This window comes from Heloderma suspectum, chromosome 3 (genome assembly GCF_057233095.1).
Source record: "Heloderma suspectum isolate Gila_16-S chromosome 3, 16-S_ref, whole genome shotgun sequence".
In the NCBI taxonomy this organism is placed as follows: domain Eukaryota; kingdom Metazoa; phylum Chordata; class Lepidosauria; order Squamata; family Helodermatidae; genus Heloderma; species Heloderma suspectum.
Genome location: NC_139460.1, coordinates 169,477,852 through 169,505,193, shown reverse-complemented (window position 1 = coordinate 169,505,193; position 27,342 = coordinate 169,477,852). Strand labels below are relative to the sequence as shown.

The following is a 27,342-nucleotide window of genomic DNA, read 5'->3' as shown; positions in this document are numbered from 1 at the left end:
TTGTCTAAGCCCTTTTGAAGCCATCCAAGTTGGTATCCATCACTACATCTTGTGGTAACAAATTCCATAGTTTAACTATGTACTACATGAAGACGTACCTTGATCTGTTCTGAATCTCCCACTATTCAGCTTCATGGAATGACCCCAGGTTTTCATCATGAGAGAAAGGGAGAAAACTTCTCCCTATCCACTTTATCTACACCATGCATAATTTTGTACACCACTGTCATGTCTCCCTGTACTAGGGGTGGACGAAAGTCACTTACCTGTCCTTGAAGGACGTTCGCGGTGGGGGGGAGGCGCTTCGCTGCTCCCCCCACGAAGTTCTGGCCGGGGGGGGGAGGCTTCCTGCCTCGGCCAAGCCGAAATTCAGGCAGGGGAGGAGGCTTCCCGCCTCGCCCGGCCGCGAACGCGAAAGTTAAAAAAAAAAAAAAAAAACGCCCCCTGATAGGCTACGTGACAATTCACGTAGCCTATCACGGCTAGATCTGCAAAGTCAGCCATGATAGGCTACGTCAATCGTCACGTAGCCTATCACGGGTGACTTAAAAAAAAAAAAAAGCATACGCTAATGGCGGCCCCCATAGGGAGCTGCCATTCGCGTTCCTTATTTAGTCACTGTAGTCTACGTAAATGTTTACGTAGACTACGGCGAAAATAAGGGCAACGCAAATAGCGTTGCCCTTATTTTCGCCGTAGTCTACGTAAACATTTACGTAGACTACAGTGACCAAATAAGGAACGGGAATGGCGGCTCCCTATGGGGGCCGCCATTATCCGTACACACTTTTTTTTTTTTTTTTAAGTCACCCGTGATAGGCTACGTGACGATTGACGTAGCCTATCACGGCTGACTTTGCAGATCTAGCCGTGATAGGCTACGTGAATCGTCACGTAGCCTATCAGGGGGCGTGTTGTTGTTTTTTTTTCTTTGATTGCAATGGCGGTGGCGGCAGCCGGTCGAAAGACCGGCTGCCGCTCCCGCCCCGCTCGAACACCCGCCGAACCGCTGGCCGGACCCGCCGCCGGGAGGGACATTCGGCGAAGGTAAGTCCCGTCCCGGGGGGGGGGGTGCGGGGTGCGGGGGGGTTCGGAGGATTTCTCCCTGAAACTTGTTCGGGGGGCCGAACACGTTGGCGCTCAGCCCCCCGAAGTTTCGGGGAGAAATTCTCCTCCAACCCTACCCTGTACTCACCATTTTTCCAGTGATGCCCAACATGAAATTTGCCTTTATTTTACAGCAGCAGCACATTGGGTTAACATTTTTATTGAGCTGCCCAGCACAACCACAAAATCCCTTTCCTGGTCATTCGCTGCCAACTCACATCCCATCAGCGTATACATGAAGTTGGGATTTTTTGCAGGGTCCGCAAATAAGGGGCGAAGCCCCATTGTGCACAGCCCTGACTCTCTACCCCCTTTAAGCCCTCTCCCTTTTGCCTGAACAGGGCTAAAGTTATGGCTACATAGGAAACTTAGTAAGGATGGTATTATAGAACACTTGTCTTGGACATCTGTGTTTGAGAATTTGTACCTCATTTGTATCTCACTCCTCTTCGCCTAAAGGAGGCATAGGCAACCTGGTGCCCTTCAGATGTTTTGGATGACAGCTCCCATAAGCCCAACCAACATGTCCAATGATAGGATTATGGGAGTTGTAGTCCAAATTATATGGAGAACATCAGGTTAGTGTATAACTACTGCATCATGTGCATTTGGTTCCGCTTTCACCCTGCAGTATCATCCACACAGATTAGACTCCCACAGATCACAAGACAATTCATACTTCAACACTGCAACATTCAGAAAGTGTTAGATAAAAGTGTATGCAGTTCCAATCCCCACATTAGTCTGGGAGGTGAGGACAAGGCAGATTCCTATTGGAATTTGCAAATATTGAATTCCTCAAGCATCCCTAGTCAAAGGGCAGCTATGAACTGTCTTTAGCCTCTGGCATCCTTACCAGCAACCTTCCCCAAGCCTTTGCACAGTCTGCTTGATGCCTTGGGCTCAGTCTTCCTCACCTGTGATCTTGGCTGAAAGCTTCTGGCTGAAAGCTCCTGGGTGAACTTCTGCACAGAGCAAGCAGTGGTAGAAGTCTGAGGAGATGGCAAGGCATGGCAATGACGGACAAACACCTCTTGTCCCTTATTGCTTGCTGTACTGGCCACAAACATCAGAGCCACAAACATCAGCAGGCACAGCCCCACACTCTCCTCCCATGTGCAGAAGTCTGAGCATGGACACAAGACCAAATGAAGGTGTTTCCATTGAATGGTAGGTCCTGTCAGTCCATGGATACCAGCTCGTGTCTGACTATGACTGCTGATGCTGCGTCTACTTGGTGGTCCTAACACCCCTGAGAACAGTTCCAGACTATTTCATGGCATTTATTTTGTTTCAGAATAAGAATAGAACCTTAAGGAACCTTGAGATCATTTAGCTGCCATCTTTCCTGTGTGCTGCTTGGCTGTGGCATTCATCTTCCTCCCCTCCCCACACATTTTTTTAAAGTGCCACTTTGCTGATCCTTGTGGCTAATGAAAGCTGTGTAAGGAGGAAAAGTGTATTTTCATTAGAACATAGGTCTGTGTAGCACCATAGCAGAGATTTGACTCACTAAATAGTGCTACACTTTGCCTTAGCTGGCAATGGTACATCCCACATTTGATACGACTTGTAGAAACTGCAACACGCACATAGCCCATCACCATTACTGAGACTGCATGTATATAAACATTTTAATGCTATATATTTACTATGTGTCTCTTCCATAGCTCCAAATTAATGTAATGTTTCACAAGTCATATAGACAGTGCTGGGCCTGAAAGGACCAAGGAACTAGTATATAGCAGTTCCTTATATGCTATGAAAAGTGCACTCCTGTTTGTTTATTTGTCATTATTAAAATATTTATTTTGCATGTTGCCTTGGGCCATAAGGATAAATAAGTCTCTACCACAAATAGCTATGTCAGTTCTGTTTTTAATCACAAAACACTTCTCATTGAAGAAGCCATCCTGATAAAATCCTCTTGCTAAAATAAGTATCTGGTTCAGTGGCACCATTTTCCTGCTCATTTATTTTTTGAGAAAGAGAGCAAAGGAATAATCAAAGACTTGCTCTTAGATATGCTCAAGATTTAAATAGCTTAAAAAAGAGGGGGGGGTTGAGACCATTTGTTGTGGTTACTTTTTTAGACTTCATAATAATCATAGCAATGTTATTAGCACATTTCAGACAGTAGCCCTTTTGGGGGGAACAAATAGATTTGTGTCTGTGACATGCATACATAGCACAAACATCCATCTAGCTTCATTATTCACACATTATGTAGAACCAGTGAGTAACCATATATGTATATACACATATGCACACCCATATCTATGCTTCTTAAAAGTAATCATGTTGTGGTCTGAAATATAGGGAGTGGGGAAATATCCACCCCAGCCTCCCCAAATGTTATCTGTGTTCTTTTCCCAGTGGGGCTAATAGCAGCCAAAAGGGTGCAATTTCCATCCGGAAAATAGGTTAACTCCCCCAACATTTCTTCCCTGCCGAAATTACCACCCCCACCCCCTGCTGCTTAGTAGTAAAGAAAAAATTATAGGACATCTGATTATGGGTGTGACATGTACTTTGGGTCTTAGACTAAACAAAATTAATTCATACCAATGTTTTTTATTAATATTATAGGGTAGGATATTGTATTAATATAATAGGAGTGCGCTGTATTATTTATTTCTCCTGTAAAAGGGTTCCTGTATTGCTCTGCAAGGGAAGTGTTGCATTCACTGCTTTAAAGCCAATAGTTAATATGAATCTAGTGCACTATTACTCAAAAGTAAGTCCGATTGATTTCAGTTTGGACTTATTACCAGCTAAGTGTACAAAAAATTTCAAGGATGTTAATGTTAGCCATGATCTAGAAGCTGCCCAGTGAACTGAGATTGCCCTGCCCACATCTAATATTTTGTAATCTGAAAACCAAGTAAGATTTTTTTTTTTTTTAAGTGTAACCAACAATTTGTCTTTTTGGTCTCAGGAGGCAGCCAAAAGAGAACAAAAGCCCACAAGTTGCTTATTAACTCTTCTCATAGGGTACAGTATTTCCTAATGCAGAGAAAGCAAAAAAACCACTCATATATATCATTCATTTTCAGTTACCTTTGGCTCACAGCTGTTCTTAGTGATGGGTACAGAAGAGATTAAATTCCAAATGGTTGTTACTTCTGCTGTTCTATTTCTTTTTTAAATTATTGTTAGTTTAGGGAATATATTTTTCAATACTAGGAGCCAAGCAATAGAAGTCATTTTGAAAGCCTGTATTAGGCACCGGAACATGATTGAACTATTTTGGCAGTGACTTGCAAGGTGGTTCAGAAGAAAAGTACCTCTGAGCCTGTGCATGGAGCCCTTCTCTCACTAGTACCCATCTATAAATGTTTTGCTTTTATATAGAGCTTTTTATAACACCTAAAGTATTTTACATGCATGATCTCAGTAATGCTTAACAATAACCCTAAAAGGCAGGTGTTATAATCTTGGACTACAGAGTCACCACACAACACCCCAGCAGCAACATGTTTCTGGTCATAGAGGCCCAGGAGAAAGGAGTCTTGGAAAAGGCTATAGCACAGTGGTAGAGCACCAGCTTACATGTACAGTTTCAAAACCTGGTTTCTCCAATTAAAGGATCGCTAGTAGCAATGCTATGAGAGGCCCCTACCTGACATGTTGAAGAACAAGGCTGTGTTTATAGTATTGGGTTAGATCAATGTACCAGTAGTCTATCTCTGTATAAAACAGCTCCAAATACCTGGAAGGAGTAATCCTAGACAGCGTCTGGAGGGACATAGGATTGTTTGGTTTCCTGGCTCTGAGAGAACCGCGCCGGCTACCTCCCCATGCTCGCAAAACGGAGATGGAGAAAAGAAGGCATTCCTGGGGGACAGGGAGGAGAGGAGACTGGGGACATGGGCTTGTGAGGTATCCCCAGCTGTCCCCAGCCTCCTTCCCTCCCTCTCCCCAGAGCCTCTGTTTGACAGACTAAATTGCCCATCTAGCTAAAATGCAGAGCAGGAGGCACAAGGTCCCTCCTGCTCTGCATTGGATATACCTAAGCCTCCAAACTTGGAGACTTACGAGTACCCAGGGCGCATTCCATAGGACTGTGCCCTGGGTTTCCAAAGGGTATAAAAATGCAACACCTCCCTATTTATACATTAACTACACAGTGTATTTGAATGTCCATCTTGTAGTTCCCAGCTCCGAGTCAATTCACTCAACCATTTCCTACTATTATTTTCCAATTAGTTTCCATAGATTGAAGGAGATTCTAAAAGGTTTAACAAATTCAGATCAAGACCCTGGTTACAGATCCTGGTTCACATCCTGGTTCAACCTACCTTTTCCAGATTATTTTTTTATTCCAAGATGAGTAGGGTGATATGCTATTTTATAGTGACCCATCCACAAGTCTGATTTGGCATTTGTTAATCCATTGAGGAAGCCAGAATCATATTTGATATAATTTTATTAATTTTATTGCTCTGTATTGTTTTTATGCTGTAAGCTGCCTTGGGATGACTATGGTCTTGAAAGGCAGCTAAGAAATTGATTAAATAAATTAGTCAAACTTGTGTTAACCAAAACAATTAAGAATGGTTATATAAATGTTCCCTTAGACTAAGTACTGCACCGTATTCACATTTTTATTGTGCTGAATTGCAACTTCTGTGGTTTTTATATAGTACATGGGGCTGAAGTAGGTGGTTGAACAGGGAAGGGGATTTTCTTGCTTTGATCAGTTTTGTGTCAAATCTCCTAAACCTTTGATATGTTGCACTGAAAATATGGTGGGAGGGTTGCTCTGTTAAAAATGAGTGTACTTGAAAAGTACATTTTGATAAAGAAATGAAATGAAATTATACTCCAGTTTGAAAATTAGAAAAAAATGTTCTGCATACTAATAAGTAAATGCAAAACTTTGAAAATTTAAGAATTTAAATTTGCATTTCAGAAGGCAAATTCTTTTTGTTGAAAATCACTTTATTAAACTTTAATTTTACACATCTTTTCAGTAATACTCACCCCCAAATTATCCCAACATTTGATATCCAAATTTCAAACAGATAAAATTATGAAATGCACTCAGAGTTTGGGTCCATATTTCAGGAGGTTGGGGCTCAGATCATACCTAAAGCATGGTTTGATCAGTTCTGGCTTAGATGAAAGAGGGGTGGGATGGGATGAATGGCATGAAGGGTGTTTCCTTCTCTATAACTCACAGGTCCAATTTTCCTCCAGAACAGCAAGGGAGAGGCCAAAGACCCATTGTTGGGATCTGTGGACCGGCCCGCTGTAAGGAAGGAGATTTTTCAGGTAACAACCATGTTTTCTTTTTCTTGCACTTCATACTAATATGTTAATTATAACTTTAATGCTTGAACTGCACACAAGAGCCACCAATATGGCTTCAGTGTCATGAGAACACTCTGGGTGGCTTTAGCAGATATTGATTCTGACAGCTGCTACAGGTTACCCACCCCCTGCCAGGTCTGTCTCAGTGCTGACTCTTTCGTTGCTCATTTTCCATCAGTATTTGACTTTTTTTTCTTGCAGCAGCAGAAAGAAGCAAAGAGACCTTGTTTCACTCTCTTGCTGCAAGAAGCCAGGCACTGACTTCTGGGGAACAGGCAGGTGAGCAGCAGTGCTAGACAGGAGTGGCAAGAACTGGGAACAATCTCCTGGAGGCTCATTCATAGGTGCTTGTTTGGACTGGCCCTCAGATTTCACTGAAACTGTTTTATGTTCCAGGGTTCTTTAATGTGATGGAATGTAAAGAATCAGTCTGACCCTTTTCAATATCTTTAACACTTTCTGCAGTTCAGCTCACCTGTGACAGACCAGGATTAATTTTACTTAGCCCATCAGCTGTTCATTGCCTTGGAAATAATTCATGCCATATCCTTGTTGAAATATCTTCCCTTAACTCTCTCCAGAAAAGTATGCATGAATGATCACCTAACAGAACATTACATGCAAATGCATGTAGCAACTGCCCACCTTTATTGGTGGGGGAAACTTCAGAGAAACCATTTGGGGAGGGGGTGATTTGGAATGGAGAAGTAGTAGGCACGAAGACCCTTTCTCTTTGCACTATCCCCCCCCCACACACACACATACACATGCACACACATATTCCATAGATAGATAGATAGATAGATAGATAGATAGATAGACAGACAGACAGACAGACAGACAGACAGACAGACAGACAGACTTGTTTGCAAATATGTATCTGAAACATCACAGGGGGAAATGGGTATATGGGGGCAGGGAGATTGCAGCATGAAAGCAGTGGGCAGTGAAAGGGTTAAACGACTTCTCTTTCCCTCCCCTGCCACTTCTTTAACCCTCCCAAAGCAAATTTCTGTAATACAACCAGTCATTGGAGTTTTCTCATGTAACATTTAGTCAAGCTCTAATTAGTAGCAGTCCTTTGATCTGATAGTTGTAATAACAGAAATGAAACTGCATTAGCTAGAGACAACCCCTCTCATAAGACAAAGTGAGAACCTGCCTCAGGAGGCAGATTTTGGGTGTCATTAAGGGCTGGAGTGTGGAAGACAGATTTGACTCATCATGGGCACAATGCAGCATGACCACAATCCAGTTTTATGCATTGTATGCCGGAGATCTTCCCAGTAGATTGTGTCCGATGTTAAATGGCGTGACAAAGTGGGGATGTTGTGCCTCAGACACCAAGATGGCATAGGCCAGTCTGACAGGAACTGAAAGCTTTGCCTAATGGGAATCCCCACCCCCATCCACCCCCATCGCAAAAAAATAATCAGATTCTGGATTTATTCCTAATCAGTTTTCTAATCTAACCCTCCTAATTGCTTTGCTTAAGTGAAAAACAAAACCACCTAGGCCAATATAAATATGCAGATTCCAGACAGCTTTGTTTAATAACGCAGAAGCTGAACACAGATAGAACTCGATTTGTTTATCTCTGCTTATTTATGTCAAAATCAATTGTAATTAAAGATAAATTCACCTTCAAAAGAAGCACTTCAGCTGATGGTTCTCATCAGGAGAATCCCATATCCCTTGGGCTTAGGGCATGTCAGAGAAAGCCATTATTTATTTTTACCTTCTCCCTCAGATTATAGATACCTTGTGAAAAAGAGCTCTTTCAGTCCGCAATATTTTTCAGAAGAAACCATTCCTTCTAAAAAATAAAAATAAAAATGACATTTTTTGATATTGATTTTAGAAGGTCATCTGATGCTATTGCAGCAGAAACTAGCTAAAGCTGTCAAAATAAGAACTATTAACCATAATAATATATCATCTGCATGGACAATGCTGTTGATTGTTCAGAGAATTACTCCCATATTGTTTGTTTCTTATAATGTATTCAAACTGTGGGTCTGGGCAACATGAAGGGTCCATGTTTACATGATGGTAGAATGCTTATCTGCATCCTGTATTGATGATTTAGAGCTCCAATAGTTGTCCATGTAATTAGGTTTGTTCTAACCACACTTAGTTAATAAAGTAGGATATAAAACCATATTTTGATTCTGATTTGTTATAACTTACTGTGGTTTGAATAAACCACAGTTACCCATATTCAGATGTAACAGGGAACTGTGCTTTGTTACAAATCAGAAACGGAACTTTTAAACTTACTCTCCTTGCATGTGAAGAAAGAAGGAAGCGGGGGGGGGGGGCGGGGCGTGTAAGCCCAAGGCTCAATGTGTTGTGCTCTGAACTGGGCCTGGGTTTTGTAGTTTAGTTAGAGAGAAATATGCCTCCCTATGTAACAAACTCTTTCACAAACCACAAGTCCCACAGTTCTGTACTTCCTGCCACAGGTCCTGACAGCTGACTGGTAGATGGAGGGAGAGACATCAGACAAGCACCTATAATAATCAGGGACAGGGACATCCCAGGGAGAGCGGGAGCTGTCCCAGTGCAGCTACCAGAACATGTGTATAAGTGACGGAGAGATGTGGAATGGCATCTAGTTTGGCAGAAGAAACTGAAAGAGGAAATCCCCTAATCAATTCAAAATAAGTGTGGTTTGATTTAATGGATAGAGTGGTGAAAGTGAGTTATGTGTTAATATTTACACATTTATTTGCTTCAAATACATTTTACTATTTGAGCAGCATATGCACCCACACACCCATGTCATATCTAGAGATGTGATGGCCCAGAAAAAAACACAGAAAAAATCAGGGGGGAAAAAGCATTCCCCCCCCCCCAAATTGAACAGCTTTGGATTATGAAATATTTTCTTTTAGAATTTAAGACGAAGTATTTATATATTGTTACCCAGCCTTTACTCCCCCCAAAATGAATTCTGAAAACTATGTAATAAGAACCCTTTTACAAAAAGACTAAAGATGTAAAATGTCTGTAAATAATGAAGCCACAGGGGAAAATATTTTATTAATCATCCCTATAAGATTCCCAGCATAGTTAGTTCTTTCATTCCTTATTAAAATTATTGATCTAAATAATAGACCATTTATACCTGTAATGTTGTGTAAATGGGCACTTTCTGTCTGCCATTTACATAACATTACCTTTATGGGAAACCCTGAGCCACCACTTTTTGCAAAATGGCAGCTCGCTGAGGGTTCAGGCGGCTGCTGGGCACTCGTGGACCACGTGGCAGCTCAGCAAGTGTTGTCTGGCCAGCTCAGTGGCTCGGCGAATGAGGTCTGGGAAGCCGAGAGGGGGCAGTCCATCAAACTCCACCCCAGTCTTGGACTCCCACAACATCTCTACTGGTGGCTTACTTTTTAATTTTCCCTGAGTGCTCCATTCCAAGGGGCATTCGTGATATAAATGTGGCTGCCAGTGGGAGCCATCACTTTTTTTGTGATGGCCACCATTTTCCGCAGAATGCCCCTCAGAATAGAAAACCAAAAAGGCTCTTTGACTTGCAGAGTTGTTCAAAACTTCAACCCATCCCTAATTTTTAAAAATCTTTTGTAAGGATGTAGATTATCTCACTGTCAGATGAGTGACCTCTTGATCGGATTGTCAACAAGCCAGATCATAATATTGTATAGTGATAGGGAGGCATTTTGCTCGGCAGCTTTTACATTATGGCAGTCTTTCCCAACCTGGTGCCCTCCAGATGTTTTGGACTGCAACTCCAGTCAGCCCCAGCCAGCATTGCCAATGGTCAGGAATGCTGGGAGTTGCAGTCCAAAACATCTGGAGCGGGTACCAGGTTGGGAAGGCTGCATTATGGAAACAGCTGCTCTATACAGCTTCATCCCACACCATGCCATGCAACCCATAGACAGCAGGGAAAACAGCATAGTTACTTTGGATGCCAGTGTTGCACTATCCCCAAGGAAAGGCATTCCTGATGTGAGGTGGACTGTATCATTGTCCCCTCCCACATGATGTCAGTGTTCAAATGTGGCTGGAGCGATGTTGGAAGTGTTCTCCAAAGAATGATAGCAACCATGCTGCAACTTAGTGACATCTGCCCATTGTTCTAACTTTATTCCTGCCGTCCAAAGGGAATTAATTTTAGCTTTATATCCATGCACATATACTGCTTTCTTTTGACTGTTGTCATTTACTTTCAACCTATTGGGCCGGGGGGGTATAAATACATTTTACTTACAAACCTAAATAAAATTGTCACAAATCACATTCATCATGTGAACAAAGCACCACTGTTCTGCTGTCTTTAGTAATGCCTCATAAACAATACATTAAGCCAAACTTTTGTTGATCCAGAGAGTAATAGAAGCTGCAACATACATATTAAAAACATTTCAAAATAAAAATAATTTGCATTATACAAAACTACTCTGGGTTCCCATTTTAATCCCCATATTTCTGTTTAAATATTATTCTCCATGTATCAAATGTGTTCATGTGTTGCCACATGTATTTCCATTTTAAAATTATGGCTGTAATTTTAGTTTTTCTTACCTGGGAACCCTTTCATTTTTGAATGTTCACTGTGCTGTGGACAGCGTTGTCTATTTGTGTGTGCAGTTAGCACAGCCATACATTATACAGGGTTCAGCCTGTTTTTGTGACCCTGAATCCTACAGTCCACAGCTGCCTTATCTTTCAGCTCTCCTTTTTGCTATGACTTGCCAGCCATGGTTAATTTCAGGTAACTTGTTTCCTTTTCTTTCTATGGCTGCTAATTTCTCTGGTCTATTTTCAGATTTGTTCTCCCTAACGTGCACAAAGCACTTCTGATTGTTTACCCCTGAGCCTCCAGAGACTGACAAAAGCCTCGAGGCTGCTGCTGTTTATTGTACACACTTGGACTGGTAAGGGTTTATTTTCAACTGGAGGCAAGTAGGCCCGAGTTGTGATAAAGACCAATGGTGCCTGTCACCCTTCCAATGTATTTTGTAGCACACTGTGAGGTGTGGGCCCATTTTATATACTTATTTTTACCTTTTAAATTGATTCCACTTTCTCATAAATACTAATTTAGCCGTGGGCAGTGATAGTTCACTCTATGTTTATAGTTTTTTGCTGTTGGTACAAAAGTACCTCTTCGATTTTCTTCCCCCGTCTGCTAGCTGCAGCAAGTCAAAATTGCAGGCTAATGGTGAGGTGAGCAGCTTATAATATATGATAATCAATACTTCAAATCTGCTTTCTATGATGTGACATAAAAGAGAGAAACAGGGGAGGGGGTGGGGAAACAAAGCTGCTGATGGGTTTTTTTTCAGCACGGTGGTGCTAAAGCTCAGGGAGTGCTGGTGGGTTTTCCCTTCAAGGTCAGTGTGTGCTTATTTCCTTATAAAATCACTCTCCCCCTTCTCTCTTTGCTTCATATTTAATTCAGCTGGTGCTAGGAATCCCAGGTAGCTGCTAGCACAAATACCAAACCATGGTAATTTTGTACACATTCAGAGGAAAGCAGAGGGGTAAGTAGATGTGATGTAGAACAGTTCCAGCAGCGGACCCATGATGAGGCAAGGTGAGATGGTTGCCTCGGGAGATTTTAGGCATCATTAAGTGTGGCAGAGTGAGAGACAGGCAGATATGACCCAGGAGATACTGTGCACGGGGGCACCGAGGGCTGATTTAACTGTTGCTTACTGCCATAGCTGCACTGAAAAGCCCTTCCCTGGGCAGGCGATTTACACAGAGCCAGGGTACAAGTGAAACACCTCTCCTGAACAAAATCCAAATTTGTGACTCTTTCCACCTTAGCTTTAGATAACCCGGGAGCAGCTGAGAGTGGCATGACTGTGTTTACTTTGGCTTTGTTCACACGGAGCTTTTATCCTGCGATTGAGATTGCTCCTTCACGGAAGTTTGCGGGCTCTTTACATGATGCCATGAACATCCAAGGCGTTTCCTGCACTAAATGCCCTTTGTTCTGTTTTTAAACAGATAATGAGCTATCAAATAATGAGCTACCCTGTTGTGTTCGGCTTGAGTTCCCTCCGTAAAAAGAGGAAAAGCTGCAAGAAGAGGAGCAAGATCAATGAAAGATAATGGAAGACTCAGATAAGGAGTCTTATCTGAGATAAGGGAGAAGGAGGGGGAAAGGGGAAGGGGGAAAGGAAGTGGGTGAAAAAGGGAGTCGTTGTGATCCTGCATTCAAAACGGAAGCAGAAAGCCCCGTTTTAAATGCAGGATTTTAAGCTGGTGTGGAGATGCCCTTTGTTGCTGCTCACATGTGTAATATGTTGCATTTTTATTTGTCATAATTTTAGTTTAATTTTAAGCCAGCCTAGGGTATACATGAAGGTATACATTTAGAAAATAAAATAAACATGCTTCACTGTTGTTATCAGGAACTCACAAGAGCACAGTGTTTCTCCTGCCTTGAGTCTGGGATTGGCTATAAATGTAACTTTTTTCTTTAAAGATAAGGAATAAACGTTCTCTTGAGCAACTCCTGTTCACTTCCAAGGGGCTTGTAGATGAGAAGTTCCCAGTAGATTGTGCAACTTGTTTTAAGGGTGTACAGTTAGAGGGACGCCTTTTGGATTTTCTGTCACCTCAGGCACCAAAATATCTCGGTCCAGCCCTTTTCACTTCTGTGATATTGTGCAGTGGGATATGCCACATCACTTTTGCACAGAGAACTAGTGTGCTCTTTTTGGAGGGAAGGGTGAAAATAAAGAAGATTCCCTGAGACAGGTTAAGACATATTTCCTGCCTCCCTGCCCCCTCAGTCTGCTTGCAGATTGGTTTGTGTGATTAGCTGCCTGCATTTCTTTGTATACTTTAAAGTCTGATTATCTTCAGAGTTGCTTAAGAAGTTGAAGAAATATCCTAATAGCAGTGGAGTAAATGGCAGCATATAAGTGTATGTGTAATTTAATATGGGCAGAATAGCTCTGATTGACAACATGGTTTGGGTGAGGGGAGGGGGTCCGTTGTTGAAAAACCAAAAAGTCAGTGGTCTTACTGGATCCTTTGGATGTTGCTAAAGTATTTTAAAAATTGTTTTGGGAGCTGCTTTGGGGGCCTCTGGGCCAAAAGGTGGCATAGAAACGTTAAGATAAATATAAATAGATGAATAAAGTAGCTCTTTGAATCCCAGCAACAGAGAGATGCGACTGTCAACACATATCTTTGAGGAAGGACCTGATTTTTGTATGAATTTTGTATTTCTTCAGGGGTGAACTACAGTGTATGCATGTAAAAAGTTTTTGAAGACGATAAATAAATAAAGTAGCTCTTTGGATCTTAGCCACAGGTGATAACAGAGAGATGTGACTGTCTCTGTGTTAGTCACCACCCTGCACTGAAACAGGTCTAGTATTCCATGCTAAGAGCCCCAAATATTACTATAGAAATAGATCAAGAATATTGGACAAATGTGCTTAATTTGTATGCTATATGCACCGAGGGAGCATGGTGGTTATATTAAAATTGTCCAGTGTAATGTTCTCTGGTTTTTTTCCTCACACACATTTTCTCCAGCCTCTGCCACTGAGGTGCGAAACCTGTGTCTATGGGCTGTACCACTTCAGACTGCAACTGGAGGCTCACATAACTGAATATTTCCACATGAAAAAAATCCCTCTACATAGAAAATGGGTATGTTGTGGGGGTGGGGGAAGATGAGGCTAGAATCCTTCGCCCTGATATCTAATTTTCGAATTGGATCTAATTCTTTGTATGGAGTAGCTTTCAATCATATGAGACCCTACTGGCTGTCTGATGGTGCAGCCCAGACAGCTTTACCATCTCAGTGAGAACTAGGCCTCTCTAGGGGCAGTATTCCAAGGAAAGACACCATATTGTGCAGGTGTGACAACAGAGTCGGGTTTGATTTTTGTAGAACACCTGGACAGGAGCAGGAAAGCCTCAGGGCCTACGTATGGCATAAGTTCAGGCCTATACTCTTGCTTGTTTCTCCAGAGCTGCACTGCTACCTGGTCCCTGACTGAGCCACCATAAGGCATGAAAAGACTACATATGTACTGGCATGTGGATTAGAGCAGACCTATCTTATAGTTCGGATTTGACTCATAGGACATTTGTCAAGAAGGTTTGCCACCACTCCATGTTTTATAATGGAAACATCATGCAGATTCCTAGATCCATATGGGAAGTTCCACAAAGTGAATGTAGTAGTTGTTTCCAAAGCATAGTGTAGGGCCAAAAGACTGTCTCTCAGACTTTCTTAGGGGCATGAATTCGCTCTCAGGTTTGAGAACGGTACTACCATGTAAGTTACTATTGTTATTATTTAACATTTTTGAAACAGCTAAAGTTGTCTCAATGCTGTGAACATATTAAATGATAGGATAGTCCCATCCATTATCCTGTCCTAATAGACAGGGCCAGGTTGGTCTCCCCATTGCCATGATACTCTTTTTGGGAGGCAGAGGGTACAGCATGGCCCTTGATCTCCTGGCTAGTGGCCAAGGCTAGAGTGTTCCTCACTTCAGCTCTGTAGTCTTGCAGATGATACCTTGCAGATAAAAAAATTGGTGTCTCATGGTGACTATATTCATCATCCGTTTTAAGTGCCATCCTTCCTAAACTATCTTTTGACATAATTAAACCAAATTTAATGGCTAGAACGTTTGAAGTACTAATGTTTAGATTTGGGGAATTAATTTCTTCAGGCATAGAGTGCCCAGAGCTATATATGGGGGTATTTTCATGTGTATATATGTTATGTTTTACAATATTTACTATATTGAGGCTCACAATTATTGTAGCAAATAGTATGTAAAATATCAAAGCCCTAAGCATTCAGAAAGTTTACATATACCCTGGACATGTTCTAGCCTAAAAGGCAAGCACCTTAATGTTACATTTACTTATCCCAAGATAGTATATACGATCCTCCTCCTCTCCATTTTATCCTCACAACAACCCTGTGAAGTAGGTTAGACTAAGAGTCAGTGACTGGCCCAAAGTCACCCAGTGAGCTTCATAGCTGATGGGAGAATAGAACCCAGGTCTCCCGAGTCCCAGTCCAACACTCTAACCACTACACCACACTGGCTATCTATGTTATAAGCACCTTTGACTTTAACAAGAAAGGTTGAAGTACATGTGTACTTATACATTCCTATTGACATTAATGGTGTCAGGGTGGAAACTGAGCCCATAGAGCCCCAAAGCAGTTCCGATTCTGAGGAAGAGCAACAACCCATGGGAGAGGAGCTCGCTCATCTCTCACAGGCACAGCAGCAGGGAGAGATTCCTCTTGCCTGAATTCCTGAGAGAGATAGTGACCCTGGCAGCGAGAGAGCGGGGGATGGGTAGGGATGGCGGAGAATTCTGCCATGGATCTCGGTGAGGCCGAATGCCAGTGCATTCGGCCCCCCGAAATCCATGGTGGAACAAAGCCCCCAACCCACAAAAGGCACGCAAAACGGAGCCCCCAACCCACAAAAGGTGCGCAAAACGGAGCACTTACTGCTGCCGTCTGCGCTGACTTGTGAATGGCGGCCGCGCTGCGGCCGCCATTCACTTCCTGATCATAGCTGTGCTAGGCTACGTAAATACTTAGTGAGATAAAATGGCGAAAAATAGGGAATGCAAATGGCGGCTGCCATTTGCGTACGCTGTTTGGGGGGGGGCTGCCGTGATAGGCTACGTAGCCTATCACGGCAGCCTGGCTGGACGCAAATGGACGCAGCCCATCCACGACTGGACGAAAATGGACGCAGCCTATATGGCTGGATGCAGCCCATCCGCAGCCAGAACTCCGGCTGCGGACGGCCCTAGCCGGCTGCTCCATGGAGCTGCCACAGAGCGGAGCCAGCTGGGCAGGATTCCGGGAGGCAGGACCGGATCGCCTCCCCCCCCCCCATCGAGGATTCCGGCGGGAGAGACAGAGCGCCTCCCCCCCCACCGCGAATCACATCCGCGAAAAGGTAAGTGACTTTCGTAGATCCCTAGGGATGGGGTCTTGCTGGACGCTCAGCGCAGACGCAGGGAGCGGTGCCAGATGGAGGGCACCGAGAGGAGGCGCTCTGCCCGCTTGGCGCTAAAACAACGGTCGCGTCCCGAGGACCTACGGGTAAGAGGGAGGACCTCTCCATAGCCCATAAGTTCAGAGTTTCCCCGCTCTTCTCCTTCAAACAGGGACCAACTGCCTTACCTGGAGCTTAGGCTACTCTGCTAACTACCCCAGTGCGGTTCCTTGCTTAGTCACTGGAAATTAGCATCTGAAAGAGTCATTAAGTTGTAAAGGAATAAAACCTTGGAAAGAATCCCTTTCATCTGTGTCTTGAGTTGGCTATTGGAGGGGACTTCAAGAGGCAGCGAGGGCGCTCCTGACAAATGGGATGTAAGGCTGCAGTGCTAAACCTACTTACCTTGTAAAGCAAGTCCCTAAGAAAGGGACTTACTTCTGAGTAGACATGTATAGGATTGCACTGTAAATGTATTTATCATAGACTCTCTTGAGTCCAGTTTCCATCCTTGTTTACAGAATGCTCATAGAGCACAACTGACTAATGAAGTGCACTTTCCTATTGTACATTTTACTCTTATTTAATACCTATTTCTTAGAAAGCCAGTTCCTGGGTTCTGTTATGCTGTAGTTAGTTAGTGTCACCAACAAAATGAAACTGAGGAAGGGCTGTGCAGATGAAAAAGTGAGGCTGTGGTCATAGGGGCCGCTTTAGTCCCTGTGCCAGTTGTGTCCCTGAGCACATTCGGGTACTTTCTGCCATATAAGAAATCACAGTAGTTCATACCAATGGAGACATCTACAGCACTGTACCTAGGGGCAAAGCCCGCTTATGCTCCTGTCACTGGATGGCTCAATCTCCACTAACAGGACCTCATGACAGGCCCAGTGTGGTTCTGTGCACAGAGCTTACAGACAAGCACACACAATGAAACAAACACACTGCTGGCCCTCTCCCTAAGCACACACACAAAGCCCATTATAACGACAGGCATTTTGCTAGTTCTTCTTATGAGGATAGGATGACCAAGTCAAAAAGCCACTTCATTAACGATTCTTGCCATCATTTTGAGAAAACAGAAGTAAGCAGTGTCTGACTGGAAATATTATCAGTTCTGAGAAAATGTAAATGTATGTCATTCTTCCTAATAGTATGAATTGTTCAAATCAATTTCCCCATTTTTGCACCAAAACAAAATGAAAAAAGAACAAAAACCAATTACACAATCCATACTTGTGTCAAGTATAACAGTAATAATGCCTCTTTTGACAAGCTTATACTTAATGCACAATGGCAAAAAAATTCCATTCCTGTGTTCTTAGCTGGAAAAGGAAGCTTTTTGAGAAACCTTTTTTATTACATGACTGCTATCCAACATAACAATTACAAATAAACAGAGGTCTCAGGCATGAACAAAGAGCAAAGCAAACTCCGCTTGCTTAATGTTTATGAAGTGTTTGTGTTTCTGTAGAGTCAGCCATTGTTCAGCGATTGGATCTGGTGGGGGGAAAAATAATTCTGTTAATACCTTTTGAGTTTAACTACCTTTCACTGTTTTCTCAAACAATTTTAGCATAACAAAGACTAACAGATTTCTATGGCAGATTAGTTTACAGATGAAGCTCAATTCTACTGAGAGAGCAACTCCCTGATGACTCCTTTTCTGCTTCCTTTGGGCAATACAGCCACTGTGGTACCCTGAGAATAGTTCAAAATAAATCGATTGTCTCAACCAGTTGGTTTATGCAATGCTCCTGAAATGTTTTAATTATTATTTCTTTTTGTAATTAAGAAGCCCAGTGGTCAAGTGAGCAAGCTGTGAACTGATCGAGGCAGCTGACTAATGATTTAAAAGTGTTGTTGTTTCTTGTTTGTTTTGCAGAACAAGAGGAGTGCATTAATTGCACAGATGAATGCCGAGTGCTTGGTCATTCTGACAGATGTTGGATGCCCCAGTTCCCCACTGCCAACCAGGCTGAAAATGCAGATTATCGAACAAATCTCTTTGTCCCCACAGTGGAAGCTAATGTTGAGACTGAGACTTATGAAACTGTGAACCCCCCGGGGAAAAAAACTTTTTGTACATTTGGGAAAGACAAGAGAGAGCACACTATTCTCATTGCCAATGTAAAACCTTATCTCAAAGCCAAACGTGCCCTGAGTCCTCTCCTCCAAGAGGTTCCCTCAGCATCAAGCAGCCCAACCAAGACCTGTATTGAGCCTTGCGCCTCAACGAAAGGACCACTGGATAGTTGCGAAGTCAAAACAGGAGGCTTGGCTGAACCTAACAGCCAGTACATGACAGCCACTGACAGTCAGTATCTATCACCCAGTAAACAGTCCAGAGACGCTGCCTTCATCGCGTCTGATCAAATGGCCAGGGTCTTTGCTGAGGTGCATTCCCGAGTGAGCCGAGACTCCACTGAGATGGACTCTGTGTTGGAGCAGATAGACCGTTCAAACAGGGAACTAGGGAGAGAGTCGGTGGATGCGGAGGAAGTAGTGCGGGAGATTGACAAGCTTTTACAGGACTGTCGGGGAAATGACCCTGTGGCTGTGAGAAAATGAAACAAAACACAAAAGACAGCCTGGCATTTATTTGCTTTTTCTGCTGAATTTAAAAAAAAAAATCTCCCCTGGTTCTGAAATTTATACAGGGATGAACGAAGACCAATGCTGCTTTAAGGCTTTTAGTGAACATCTGAAGTGCCCATAAGTATGTTCTTTTCACTGCTCTTTCTTTTTCACAGATAACACTGGTTTTGTTTTTACCAAACTTTCATTAGAACAGGGTGATGTATGTTAAGAAAATGGAAGGAAGGAAGGAAGGAAGGAAGGAAGGAAGGAAGGAAGGAAGGGGGGAAAATGGCACCACTTTGACAATCTAATAGAAAGGTATAAGAAAAAAGACAAATGGAACCTGATCTTTTAAGACTGATAGTTGATGTTGACTTCACTGTTTACCTGTAGCCTCCATAAAAATCAGGGTGGAATAGTTCTGTGATAGGTTTCCAGCAGTCCTTACAGGCTTCTACTGAAAATCCCACAATCAGAAACCATGTAAACATAAAAACAAAAATTCTTGTAGTCTACCAATCTACACCAAGCATTAACACTCATTTGTGATAACCATTTCTGTATAAAGTTATCTGCCACACAAAAAAATGAAAAAGGAAAAAAAAAGAAACCCAAGAATCCATTCCATAGCATCATTCAGCAAAAATATTCTGGTCATTAGTAACACAGCTCATGTCATATTAAAGTTAAATGTAAAATGGTAGAGTCCATGTTTGTCCTGCACACACATAAACTAACTCACGTGGCAAGAAGAGGGGGAAGGGGCTTTAGTGTCCAGCAAAACTCTAGGCTAGCAGTATGTTTTAAACCTGAGGCATAATATGAGATCACAAATAATAATTACCTTTCGATAGGTAATAATAGAAGGGATAAATTAACATTATTAACACCTTTTGTAATTCATTTGTGGACACTAAAATAGCTCAAGTGAGTGCAAACATTTCAGACATCCACGCAAATCCACACAAATCATTTAAATGTGCAAATGTAAGAAAATTCAATGTGTTTACATCAAATGACATATTTTTATTGATTTATTGCAGATTCAGTGCATTTGAGCCAAATTGTTGAGTGTATAAGAGCTATATTGTGTATTTTATTAAATTAATATATAGTTGTGTTGCAAAAAAAAAAAAAACATTTGGGCTTATAATGTAAATGGCAAGTGTTGCCTCAGTAGCTGTCGAACTCTATGAGTTTTGTTCTCTCTTTTTTCTTTTTTTTTCTTTTTCCCCCGCAGAGTGTGGGAAGCAGAGCCTCAGAGCAAAGTCTCTTGTTTAATGTATGGTCTACCAATTGCCGCAGTACATAATCTGTTCAAAATATGTCTTGAGTGAGTTGATGGAGCTAACTGAACGGCCGACAAATACATCCATCAGTCATGGTTATGTGCAAGTCCTTGTAGAAGCTTCTGTCGCTCGCAACCCATGTTTAATAACAAAAATTACACTTGAACCAACACCTGGAACCTCCTTGTTCTTTACTGAGCATATTCACTCACTTGCATAGACACAGACCAGTCTGTTTAGATATCACAGTCATGGTTGAATTCTCAAATTACCCTAATATTTCAAAGTTTGATACTGCTCTTTGGTTTGCAGAGCATGAAAATGCTTTGGTACCATGTGGTACAAACAGACAATCTTTTGTGTGATTTTCTGAAAAGTACTGTTACGTTGACTAAGGTTTCAATTTGGACTCATAGCGCTCCCTCTGTACCTCCTCTCATCCCAGATTATTATAGTTTTCAGTAATGTTATTCCCTCTCTATCCCTTGCACACACTTTTCCATATGCTATTCTGCATTTGATTCTTATGAAAGCTACAGCATAGCATTAATACGTTTTCTTTGAATGAAATTTGTATAAGGAAAAATTAGCACCAGAATATATATAAAAATATTCATAAAACATTCATATAACCCTTAGTTCATTTTCTAACCCATTTCTGTGTTTTAGGTAAACTGTGCAACATAGCACCAATACATGCAAGAGGGACAAAGGTGTCCCATTCTATATAAAACTGAGCTATCTCCTTTTTTTAAAAAAATATATTTTTATGAAAAACAAACTTAGTTATGGGCTGCAAATTTCAAATTCCACAAAGCCATTATTTTATCATGTTTAACTGCACTAACGAATCAACAGAGTAGCATGTAGTGGTGATGTTATGTCAGAAATACAGTGGTGACCACATCTTTAAAACAAAAACAGGCATTTATTGTGGTATCTGAAAACAGCTAGTTCAAAGCTAGCCCTTGGCTCCCATCAGACAGATGTCCCAGTTTAGCAGCTCTGATACCCATGGGGGGGGGGGTCTAGTGTGGGCAAGAGATGTATATGAGCAGGAACTACCTCATTCCCTGACATTTGCTTCCTGATGTCACTCCCAGTAGTGATGGAAGCAGGAAGACAATACCCCAAATCTCCTTAAATGGGTTTTTTTTTCTATTCAAGGGCATTTGTCATACGATTTCTATTTAGATGCAATGCGAACCCATTCGCCTTTCATACTTGGACTAGTAGCAGTAGGGATGGGGATCGCTGTCCTTCTCCCATCTGAAAATGTGTTCTATCGGAGATGAAGATTTTGATTCAGAGTACTAATCACCCACAAATTGCGGGGTCTGGCTATGCCATAAGTGAAATTCTGAGGTCTGGCTGTTCCCATGTCCATGTGGTGCTGTATATCTCTTGACTTGAAGCACCACTTACTTGCCGTTTGAAGCTCCTCTTCACAGTTTGATCAGTTTGTGCTTGGCATGTTCTAACATATTATTTTACCAGGAAACTCGAAGCTGGTGTGACCTTGACAGGTGAAAAATCCCTGCTAGAAAGGAGCTCACATAGTTTTACCTCCTCTTCTGTATTTTCAAGGTGCATGTCAGCAAGTGCCTGAACATCAAGCATGTACTTTTCTGCCAGCAATGTAATTATTCCAGAGAAGCTAAGCCGGACTACATAAGCAATGTTAAGTGATGAAGGCATATGTATTTTTTAAATGGTGTCTGCACTAAGTAACAGTTCACTGTTATGTGTCTGAAGACATAAACACACACACACATACAACGTTCCAAGAAAGGCCTTTGCCAATGTAAAAAAGGAATTTACCTTAAGGCATTCTGTCACTGGTGATTTACTAGCTCTAGCTGTTTAACACATTATCTGTATTTAGTTGTGATTATTTATTTACCAGACTTAGGTAATGCAACATTCATGATGACTCACAGCTGTGAAGCTCAGTTTAGGAAACTTTGTTTTTATTTAATTTGGCTGTCAATTGCTAGGTACCATAGATCTCTAGCATGCTGCTTGGATAGGGAGTGCTATTTTCCATGCTTGCCTGGTGAATGTGAAACAGAAAAGGTGTGATGCAGCAAGGATGCATATGAAGGACTGGTTCACACAATTAACCAATGTCTGCAATATCAGCTAATGGCATGTGTGAATGAGGCATCACAGACCTGACACCATAGCTGGAACCTTCATAGCTGGAACCTTATTCCAGTGGCACCTAAAAGCAAAGCTTTTTAGTGAAGCCATTTCCCACGCTGAGAGGCAAAATACACAATCAGCAGGCTTCTAATGTAATGATATATCTGTTGCTCTGGATTGTACCAGTCAGACGTGTAGGACAGTGGTGGGATGTTTGAATGTTCCAAATATATTTAAAACAACAACTGCAACTCCCTGTGGGAAGAAGACTTGGCCCCTTTTCTCTAGTTTGGTAGATTTCTATGTCTGAACAATTCTATCTAAGGCTGAAATAACCCCCTCCCCCCCCAAACCCCAACCCTTAACATTGCTGCTCTGTTTATAATAGAGCGTGCACTGAATTGGCTTCATGATGGCATTACATGGCAGCAGGGAGTGTGACCTCAATATCTGCTAGGACCGTGCAAACAAGCAATGCCTCCCACAAGCACCTTGTTTTGAACCACAGTTTCTAAAGGACTTTTGACTCAGTTCTGGTTCTTCCTCCTATCTGCAGTAAAGTCTAGCAACAGATATATCACACGACACAGGGCTAACATACCGTGCCCCTCAAGTGCAAAGAAACAAATGTTGAGTAGTCAGGTGATGAGCTGATGAGTACACTGAGCTTCCTTGTATAGACTAGAGTGAAGAAACTTCCTTATACCATCAAATCATGTACCCCATCAAGCCCTGCACTGCCTATCCTGTATGGCAAATAGGGGTTGATGAGAAATTCACTCCATTAAGGGTTTTTTAGATTGCTCTGTCAAGTTTTGTTGTCTTTTGTTTTGTTTTTGTTTTTATAGATTTACTTGATTTATACCTCCCAGAACCAAATTTGAGCACAATTTGCGGTCGGAAATCTGTACAGTTCCAACATTGTGATGCATTCTGCAAAACAAAAGAAATTCATTAACATGCACACATTTGAAAAATGTGCAAAGAAAGTGTGCATACATTTCTAAAATGCATATAAACATGGTTTAGTCCATGGGTGCAAAAATACATACATTTGAAAAATGTGCACAAAAATAAGAAATTTCTGTTTCTGGGTGGAACTGTATGGAACCGGGATGGAATGGAATGAGCTTGGCATTGGGAAAACAGGAACCTCTATAAGACTGAGCCTGACAGATCCACCCATCCCTCATGGCAATCGCTTTCCAGGGTCTCAGGTAGAGGTCTTAGGCACTCCATCACCTGATGTCCTTTAATTGGATATCCAGTGATTGAACCTGGGGACTTTTCCATGCAAAGTATGAGATCTACCACTGAGCTATGGCTCCGCCCTTAAGAGTTATTCTTCCTCTTACAGCACTGTGCAAACAAGAATGAGGGCTGGGGGACAGTCACAAATTCCATCACCCTGTTTCTGTGATGGGAAATGCCATTTTTATTATATTACGACTGCTGTTGGAACATGCCATCATGGTCCTACTGCATTAAGGAGCCCAGACAATATGGGTGTTAATGCACAAGGTAGGTGTGATTAAGAGTGAAATCCAAAGATTATTAGGTATGTGATTTTAGAACATGTTTCATCAAGGTTATGATCCTAAGCACAGTTACTAGAGCAGGTGTCCCCAACACGGAGCCCACGGGCACCATGGCTCCCACTGGCAACTCCAATGGCACCTGTGAATGGGTCCCCAAAGTGGCCCCTGTGATCACGTGAATTTTTTTAAAATTGTTTCCCATTTTTTTATTATACATATATGGATTTGTATGAAATGCATACAGCTTTCTAGCAATTATACATGGGCTGCAAGAAAACTGAACCAAATATTTTATTTATTTTATTTTTCTTTATTTCATTTCTATACCGCCCAATAGCCAAAGCTGTCTGGGTGGTTCACAAAAATGAAAACCACAGAGTATTTAAATGGATAAAAATCCAAATAAGTATCCATTTCAAGGTGATGTCTATATGCCACCCTTTCAAATATTGAAAACATTGTACAGTCCTCAATCCATTGCATTATAGGAGGTGAGCGTTTGTCCTTCCAGTGTTGTAATACCAGTCTTTTAGCTGTCAAAAGGGTGCAGAGAATCCATTTGCGCTGACCATTTATTAATTTCCATGAAGCAGTTAAATAATTTAAAAGAGTGTGTACATCAGCGAATATTAAAGACTGTTCCAGTACAATTTTTTTTTAGTGTAATAAGCTGCCCACAAAAAGAAGCAACTACTGGACATCGCCAAAAGGTATGTTTAAAAGAAGGATTAGCTGTATTGCACTGCCAGCAATTGGCTGAATTAGACAATCCCTTATTAAAGAGACGTTGCGATGTCCAATAGACATGAAGCAAAAGTATTTGCTGAACAAGACACAGCCTAAGATCCATAGATGTGAAAGGTTGACACCAAAGCAGTGATACACTGCTAAGGCATGTATCTGAAATTCCCAAATGCACTCAAGGTTGGGGATCCCTGTATTAGAGAGTAAGTCCTATTGAACTCAGCAGGACTTACTCGTAAATAAACTTCCTTAATTATTAGAAATCAAGTGATGTTCTTCAGCATCTAAGAGTAGGGGGCCATGGTACAGCGCATGCTTTGCATGTAAGGTCCTAGGTTCAATCCCTGACATTTTCAGCTAAAGGATCTCGGGTAGCAAGGCTGGGTAAGATCTCTGCCTGAATCCCTGAGAGCAACTGCCATGCCAGAGTAGACTGTTCTGGGCTAGATGGAACAATAGTCTAAATCAGGCTAATATATTAATATATGTTCTGTAACTGCAACTCTGAGCATGCTTACTGGAAAGTAAGTCCCATTTAGGCGTGCAACAATCATTTGTGATTTTTTTGCTCCTGATACAAAAAGCACATGTTCACTCTTGCAGATAAGTATCCTGAATAGCTGGAAGGTTTGAAAACATTATTCTCAGATCTATGAAATAACAAACAGTGGGCAGCATCCTATGCTGCCCACGTGCCAGCGGGACCCTCCACTAGTGCAATGGAGAGCTAGCAGTTCTTAAACCAACCATAAATGAGCAGAAACACTCACTTCTGGTACAGGGGAAGTCAGCAGAGCTTGTAGAATGGGAGCTTCGCTGACCTGAGTGTTTCCTCTCATCTCTGTGGTTACTTTAGGAACCGCTCGGGCCTCTATACCACCCAATAGCCACAGCTCTCTGGGTGGTTGAGAAAAAGTAAAGGGTGAAATCCTACAGGTTGTGCTCTGTGTACTCATAAGCCCCCGAATTCGAAGGCTTATGAGTATCGTATGCAGAGAGGGAGGCACCTTGCACCTGCCTCTCTGCATTTTAGCTAGATGGGCGATTTCACCCATGTGGCAGAGGCTTCGGGGAGGGAAGGAGACAGGGGTGGCCATAGGAAAGATCATAGGAATACCGCCCCAGTCCCCTCCCCTGGGAACACCCCCTTCTCCACACTCCATTTTACAAGTGCGGAGAAGCAGCCAGTGCAGTTCTCTCCGTACCAGCAGGGAGGGGGAGGGGAGTGCAGTTTCCTGGCTCCAAGCTCAGAGCCCTGTCTATAAGCTTGGAGCCAGGAAGCCAAAAAATCCTATGTCCCCCAGACACTGTCTAGGGGACACAGGACTGCTCCCTAAAATACATAAGAAAACATAGTATAAGATATTTAAAAGTTCAAACAAAACCAGAATAAAAACCAGCAGCAGGGAAAGATATAAGAGAAGAATGCATGCACATTGAAAAACAAAAGCTGAAGAACTAAAAAGCCTGGGGAGATAGGTCTCGTCACAATGTAGGCGCCAGGCAAGCCTCTCCAGGGAGGACATTCCACAACCAGGGTTCCACTACTGAAAAGGCCACCCACATCTTATTTGGTGGGGGCATCCGTAGAAGGGGTCCTGCTGGCACAATAGAATGATCAGGAGCACAGCAGCAGGATTGGATACTGCCCAAGTGACTCAGTGCGCAAAGCTGTTTCACAGTTAAGCCAGTTGTGGACACATAAAAAGTTAATTGCTTTGCTGGATCAATTCAGCATTCCCTTTCTAACAGCAGGCAGGAATATGCCTCAGGATGCTAGCAAGAAGGAAATGAAGGTGATAGCCTCCTCTTTGTCCCCACCTTTTGCTAATGTGACATGCAGCAATGATTTTAGACTAGCATTTTACTATTGTTTGTGCATATTAATGGAGAATGTAAGGTGCAATGAAGCCATCTGCAGGTAATATGCTCATATGCAAGACAGCTTGGATCTGCATTGTGAAAACATCATATCCACTTCTGAAGATCAGTGTTTCTTCAGTGAAACTTCTACATCAGCTGCTTCTTTATGGGTGCCTTGTTGCTATTGTTGGCAATCTATGATTTTATATATTCAAGGATTTGCTGGGTCTATTAGAAGCAACATGAACAGGAAGTGTGCAAGAAGTAGGGGTGGACGAAAGTCACCTGTCCTCGAAGGACGTTCGCGGTGGGGGGGAGGCGCTTCGCTGGTCCCCCCGCGAAGTTCCGGCCGGGGGGGGAGGCTTCCCGCCTCGGCCCGGCCGAAATTCAGGCCGGGGAGGAGGCTTCCCGCCTCGCCCGGCCGCGAACGCGAAAGTTTAAAAAAAAAAAAACGCCCCCTGATAGGCTACGTGACGATTCACGTAGCCTATCACGGCTAGATCTGCAAAGTCAGCCATGATAGGCTACGTCAATCGTCACGTAGCCTATCACGGGTGACTTCAAAAAAAAACGCGTACGCTAATGGCGGCCCCCATAGGGAGCCGCCATTCGTGTTCCTTATTTAGTCGCTGTAGTCTACGTAAATGTTTACGTAGACTACGGCGAAAATAAGGGCAACGCAAATAGCGTTGCCCTTATTTTTGCCGTAGTCTACGTAAATCTTTACGTAGACTACAGCGACCAAATAAGGAACGGGAATGGCGGCTC

At 42.5% G+C, this 27,342-nt stretch overlaps 1 protein-coding gene across 1 annotated transcript in view; it reads left to right on the top strand.

Moving 5' to 3' along the window:
* The window catches only part of PCDH17 (protocadherin 17), a 189,601-nt gene extending 168,707 nt beyond the window's left edge, over positions 1-20,894 (top strand). Inside the window, exon 4 of the mRNA XM_084841842.1 lies at positions 18,301-20,894. Coding sequence (XP_084697968.1) covers positions 18,301-18,986 — 686 coding nt within the window. The 3' untranslated portion in view covers positions 18,987-20,894. The remainder of the gene's footprint in view (positions 1-18,300) is intronic.
* The last annotated feature ends 6,448 nt before the right edge of the window (positions 20,895-27,342 follow it).